The sequence below is a fragment of the Otolemur garnettii genome, unplaced genomic scaffold, assembly GCF_000181295.1.
Source record: "Otolemur garnettii isolate 467f Iridium unplaced genomic scaffold, OtoGar3 scaffold00007, whole genome shotgun sequence".
Taxonomy (NCBI): Eukaryota; Metazoa; Chordata; class Mammalia; order Primates; family Galagidae; genus Otolemur; species Otolemur garnettii.
Window position 1 is genome coordinate 7611432 of NW_003852402.1, and position 7050 is coordinate 7618481.

Sequence of the window (7050 nt, forward strand, 5' to 3'; positions counted from 1 at the left end):
GGAAAAATGTTTTTTAAGGACATCAGGAAGATGTAAATTTCTTCCTTCTCATTCATGTATATTTGCTTAGTGCTCTAGGGCAGATTATCCTTTACAAAATCAGAGGTTAATTCCTTTGGTTCACTCAGGAGAAAATAATGATTTCACTCTTCTAAAGAACTTTCAAATTCTGTTTTTTCACTCATTCAGTTATTGATCTATTCAAATATTTATTAAGCATCTATACTGTGCAACGAGTTTGGAGGGGGCATGGGGTAGCTTTTTATAGCATGGTCAGGGTGGGCTTCTTTGAGGAGGCTTATTTAAATCAAGATGCAAAGGAAGATAAGAGACTATCTATGCAGAGTGAAGGAAAATGCATTTAGGTAGAGGAAGTATGATGTGCCAAGAGTTTGGGGCATCCCATCCCAGGAACTGAAAGGAGGCCTCTATGGCTGGAGTGGCTCTGAGTGAGATTGGAAAAGTAACAGGGAAGCTGTAGGTGAGGAATCTAAATTTTTATTCTCAGTGCAGTGAGAAACCTTTGAAGAGCTTTAAACTGGGATGTATGTGATCTGATTTACAATTTGAGAAGATTGTTATAGCTATTTTGGTGAGTTCGTCAGAAAGCTAAGAGCAAGTGGGGGCAGTCAGGCCATTTCAGTGAGATAGGTGAGTGGGGTTGGTGGCCTTAGACTAGGGTGGTAGCAGTGTAGAAGAGAGACTGCATGAGAACAGATTCAAGTCTATGTTAGAGAAAAGGTTCAAGAGACTTATTGTGAGGCGGTGCCTGTAGTTCAGTGAGTAGGGTGTCGGCCTCATATACCAAGGGTGATGGGTTCAAACCCAGCCCCAGCTAAACTGCACCAAAAAAGTAGCTGGGCGTTGTGGCAGGCGCCTGTAGTCCCAGCAGCTCGGGAGGCTGAGGCAAGAGAATCACTTAAGTCCAAGAGCTGGAAGTTGCTATGAGCTGTTGACACCACAACACTCTACCAAGGGCGACAAAGTAAGACTCTATCTCTAAAAAGAAAGAGAGAGAGACTTTTTGCTAGACAAAATGAGAATGGTAGTGAGAATATTTCAGTTCAAAATAATTAGTACTTTTTTTTTTTTTTTTTTTTTTGAGACAGAGTCTTACTTTATAGCCCTTGGTAGAGTGCTGTGGCATCATCATAGCTCACAGCAACCTCAAACACTTAGGCTCAGGCAATTCTCTTGCCTCAGCCTCCCAAGTATAGGGACTATAGGGACTATGGGTGCCTGCCACAACACCCAGCTAGTTTTTCTATTTTTAGAGACGGGGTCTTGCTCTTGCTCAGGCTGGTCTCAAACTCTTAAACTCAAGCAATCCACCTGCCTCAGCCTCTCAGAGTGTGTAAGCCACTGCTCCTGGCCTCAGTTATTACCTTTTTAAAAAAAGTATTTTGGGGGCTTGGAGCCTGTAGCCCATGTGGCTAAGGTGCCAGCCATATACACCAGAGCTGGCAGGTTTGAATCTGGCCCAGAACTGCCAAACAATGACAACTACAACCAAAAAATAGCCGGGCGTTGTGGTGGACGCCTGCAGTCCCAGCTACTTGGAAGGCTGAGGCAAGAGAATCATGTAAGCCCAAAAGTTTGAGGTTGCTATGAGCTGTGACTCCATGGCATTCTACCCAGGCAACATAGTGAGACTCTGTCTCAAAAAATAAATAAATAAATAAAGTATTTTTACTAATGCAGTATGAAATTGGTATTTAACATAAAGGATTCAATAGCATTCACATAAATATATTTTGTAATGTAAACGTATAATGTCAAGAGCTTAGACTGTAGAGTCTAATAGGTGAATGCTCAGCAGGACTGCCTAGAGAAAGTCATTAAGCCATGCTATCAGCATCTAAATCATCATCCTGGGCATGACCTTTTTCTTTGAGATAGAATTCTTTCCATAACTATCTGTAAGATGAAAATTTTCGTGTTTTGTTTCGTTAGAAAGTGTTTCTTTTCTTTTCTTTTCTTTTCTTTTCTTTTTTTTTTTTTTGAGATAGACTTTGAGATAGAATTTGAGATAGAATTTCACTGGTCACCCTCAGTAGAGTGCTATGGCATCATAGCTCACAGCAACATCAAACTCCTGGGTTCAAGCAATCCTCTTGCCTCAGACTCAAGTAGCTGGGACTGCAGGCACCTGCCACAATGTCTGGCTATTTTTTTTTTTTTTTTTTTTGCAGTTTTGACCAGGGCCTGGTTCAAATCTGCCACCCCCAGTATATGATGCTGGCACCCTACTCCTTCAGCCACAGGCGCCGCCCAGCGCCCGGCTATTTTTAGAGACATGGTCTTGCTCTTGCTCAGGCAGCTCTCAAAGCTGAGCTCTCCTGAGCTCAAGCAGTCTAAACTGTCTTGGCCCCCCAGCATGCTAGGATTACAGGTGTGAGCTGCTGTGCCCAGCCAGAAAATGTTTCTTATTTTCACTTATTTCATCAAAATACTTTACTTATTTGGTTGAAAAGTAGAGGATTAATGAAATGTGTGGTACTAATTGAGTATTATTGTGTGCTGTAAGGTGTTACTGTAACATAATGTCCTTTTCCAGGTAGAAATTAAGATTTTAAAAGGCAGCAGTATTAGTCAGTGGTTCAGCCTGTAATTCTAGCACTCTAAGAGGTCAAGGTGGGAGAATAGAAAGACATTGACTCTACAAAAAATAGAAAAATTAGCTGGGCATTATGGCACGCACCTGTTATTGAACTACTCAGGAGGCTGAGGCAGGAGGATCAGTTGAGCCCAGGAGTTTGAGGTTATAGTGAGCTATAATGATGCCGCTGCACTCTAGCTAGGGCAACAGTGTGAGACTCTGTCTCAAAGAAAAAAAAAAATACAGTAGTATACAGTAACTATTTATTTTTTTCCTTATTTTTTTCAGTTTGGACGTCACAGGCTAAATCCAGAAAACAGAACATTGGGAAGTCTTCGGAATGTTCTCTATCTTCTTCACCAGCGAGTAAGGTGAGCTTTGTGGGTGCTTTACTTTCTGTCCTCGTCTTCAATAACTGTCTCTCCCCAGAAGTGATTGGATTTCTTCTCTTACACTACCGCCTTAGCAGTGGCAGCCTCAAAATCTCTGTCTTGCAAGCTGTGCTCAGACATTTCTCATTTTAGAAGTTTGATGTAATGTGATGACATTTAGAGGCCAGACATGGTGTCTCATTCCTGTAATCCTAGCACTTTGGGAGGCTGTAGAGGGAAGATTGCTTGAAGCCAGGGATTTGAGACCAGCCTGGGCAATATAATGAGACCTCATTTCTACAAAAAATTAAAAAAAAAAAAAAAAAAAAAAAAGACGACTTAGCCAGGCATGATAGCATATGCCTGTAGTCTCAGCTACTGAGGAGGCTGAGGCAGGGGGATTGCTTGAGCCCAGGAGTCTGAGATTTCTGTGAGCTATAGTTGCACCACTGCAGTCCAGCCTGGGTGAAAGATTGATACTCTGTCCCTAAAAAATAAAATAAATAAAATTTTAAAATGATAACATTTTGGGAAACTTTGAAAGAGTGGAAAAGTTCAACTACTTAATACTTGTTTTTGTTTTATTTCAGAATATTCTAGGGGTACAAATGTATTGGTTACATGGATTGCTTTTATACCAATTGAGGCAGAATTATTTGCTAGTTATAAATATGCAGAATGCCTTCAGAAAGGGAACCCTTCTATAATCTAATATGCCTGAGTGGTGTTCATCAGTGGCATAATCCTGTGATCTCTCACGGGAATATAACATCTGCTTATAGAGTTAGCAGGAACAGTGGTAGTAGGGAAGGGAGAGAGGAATGGAAAGAGTAATAACGATGACGATGACAACAGTGGTAAAAGCAACTTAACATTTTTGAGAGTTTGCTATAATGGCAAGATATTAAGTAAGATGCTCCATGTGGGTCATCTCTGTCCTAACAGTAGCTCTGAGACAGGAATTATTGTCATTTCCCTGTTTCATTTAAAGAAACTGACACTTAGGGAAGTCAGATAAGTGAAGGACTTCCTTTGAAGCACCTGCTGCTATAACTTTATTATTGTTCCTAGATACAAGATACTTTGAAAATAAATTTATTATATGCTCGGCGCCTGTGGCTCAAGCGGCTAAGGCGCCAGCCACATACACCTAAGGTGGCAGGTTCGAATCCCCAGCCCAGGCCCGCCAAACAACAATGATGGCTGCAACCAAAAAAATGGCCAGGCGTTGTGGCGGGCGCCTGTGGTCCCAGCTACTTGGGAGGCTGAGGCAGGAGACTCGCTTGAGCCCAGGAGTTGGAGGTTGCTGTGAGCTGTAATGCCACAGCACTCTACCCAGGGGGACAGCTTGAGGCTCTATCTCAAAAAAAAAAAAAAAAAGGGTATACATGGGATAAAAAATAAAATCAAAGAATTGGTATAAGGCAAAATGCAAATACTCACTGTAAAAGTACTTTTACTGGTGTGAAGTAAGTGGTACTTTTCTGTGGTACTGATGGAAACATAGAGTGATACAACAAGTGCTTTAGAAAGCATTTTGGCATTTTCTTTAAAAAGTTAAACATACATCTCCCACAGGACCAAGCTATTCTACTTCAAGATGTTTACCTAGGAGAAATGAAAGACTTGTGTAAAAATGTTAGTATCTAGCTTTATTGGTAAGGGTTGAAAACTATGTCCATCATTGGGTGAATAGATACACAAAAATATGTTATGATTTTATCCATATAGTAAACAACTCAGAAATAAAACAAGAAGAAAGTGTTGATAGATACAGCAACATGGAAGAATCTCAGAGTAACTATGCTGGGTGAAAGAAGGCAGACAAAAAAGAGCTCATATAATTCCACTTGTATAAAATTCTAAAAAATGCAAAAAACTAATCAATACTGACAAAGCAGGCAGTCGTTGCCTGGGGCCAGAATAGGCAAAGGAAAGGAGAGCAAAGGATTATAAAAGGAAATGAAAATACTTTGGTGGCTGAGGGATATGTTGACTATTTCAAATGTGTTGATGGCTTCCTGAGTATGTGTATGTATAAGTCAAAACTCATTAAAATCATTTAAACTTCAGTAAAAGCTGTAAGTCCATGCATACAAAATCTCTGTTTTCTTCTTTTTTTTTTTTTTTACAAAAGGTAGTCACTGTTACCAGCTAAGAATATTCTACAAAATACATATTTGCAACATATGTATGCAACTTACCTTTTTATAAGCTTAATATCACAAACATCCCTTCACATTGATATCTATGGATTTAGTCTTATTTTTTGTAGTGATTACCTAGTTTCTGTTACATAACATGCCCTAATTTTTTACCAATAAATACTTACTGATGGATATTTAGGTTTCCAAGTTTTTGCCTTTGCCAACACTGCTGAATGAACAGCCGTAAATTTAGCTTGTACATCTGAGAGATTATATTTGGAGAGAAAATTCCTTTATCTATTGAAATTACCTAATTAAGGAGTTTCAACATATAAAATTTTGATGGACATTGCCAAAATGCTCCCAAAATGTATTTCCAATTTCCATTTCTACCAAAACTGAGAGACTGAAGAAAAATGTAGTTAACAAGAAAGATAAGAAGATAATGTTAGATGGAAATCTATGGGGTTGTATAGTTTTTAAATCTAGTGTGTTTTCACATCTCCTGTTTGGTTCTCACTCAACCACATAGATATAGAAGGGTGATTATAGTCTCATTTTGCAGATCAGGAAACAGATTTAGAGAAAAAAGTGACAGATGTACCTGACAGAGGCAGAGCCAGAAGTTCAAACTCGGATGCTCAGGAAATATGCAGGAAGTACTGAATAAATAAAAAGCTTCCATTCTGTCTATTAGAATGTTCTGTAATTATGGAAATATCTATACTGTCTAGGAGGGTTTGCCACTATTTGCATGTGGCTTTGAGCACTTGAAATAGTCCCAGGGCAACTGAGAAACTGGGGCTGCCTTTTTTTTTTTTTTTTTTTTTTTTTTGGATACAAAGTCTCATTCTGTTGCCCTGCATAGAGTGCTATGGGATCATAGCTTGCAGCAACATCAAACTTCTGGGCTTAAGTGATCCTCTTGCCTCAGCCTCCCAAGTAAGCTGAGACTACAGGTGCCCACCACAACACCCAGGTAGATTTTAGAGACAGAGTCTCACTCTTGCTTAGGTTGGTCTTGAACTGCTGAGCTCAAGCAATCTACCCACCTCCAGCCTCCCAGAGTGCTTAGATTCCTGGCAGAAACTGAATTTTTAATTTTTTTTGAATGGTAGTTGCCAAATATGGCTAGTGGCTACTATAATGGATAGTGTAGTATACTTTACCAGCCTCTCCAAACTTTTGTGTGATTAAGAATCACCTGAGGTGTTTGTTAAAATGCAGGTTCATACTTCCCCTCTGGGGTAGAACTAGAAATTCATACATCTAGGCCAGGTGTGTTGGCTCATGCCTGTAATCTAGCACTCTGGGAGGCCGAGGCAGGTGGATTGCTTGAGCTCACAGGCTCCAGACCAATCTGAGCAAAAAGCAAGACCCTGTCTCTACTAAAAATAGAAAAACTGAGGCAAGAGGATCACTGGAGCCCAAAAGTTGGAGGTTGCTGTTAACTATGATGCCATGGCACTCCACTCAGGACAACAGCTTGAGACTCTGTCTCAAAAAAAAAAGAAATTCGTACATCTAGTCTTTTCATTACTCCTTATTACATGATTTCCCCCTAATAATAGGTTTTCATCCAGTGTATGTATAAAACACAGTAATATCTTCTGAATGGAACCTTTGACTAGTTTTAATATCAATCTGCATGCTGTATATAGCCCTGAGGTTGCTAAAACTAACATATGAGGTTAATTCACTCTAAATAGACAGCTTTGGAGAGATCATTTGCTCTGAATTCTCTGTTCAGCTGAAGCATTCTTCTCTGAGGTTAGAGCAGTGATTCTTAAGGGCTGCTCCCTGGGCTGGCATCATTATCCTTATCGTCTGGAAGCTTGTAAGAAATGCAAATTCTTGAGTCCTATCCCAAGTTTAATGAATAAGAACCTCTGGAAATGGACCCAGCAATCCATGTTTTGTTGTTTTTTTTTTT

The 7050-nt window shown here is 39.8% G+C and overlaps 1 protein-coding gene across 1 annotated transcript in view; it reads left to right on the plus strand.

The window, feature by feature from the left end:
* Positions 1-7050, plus strand: part of SLC25A17 (solute carrier family 25 member 17) — a 48123-nt gene that overhangs the window by 39833 nt on the left and 1240 nt on the right. The window contains exon 8 of the mRNA XM_003783171.2: positions 2888-2970. Within this exon, the coding sequence (XP_003783219.1) occupies positions 2888-2970 (83 nt within the window). The remainder of the gene's footprint in view (positions 1-2887; positions 2971-7050) is intronic.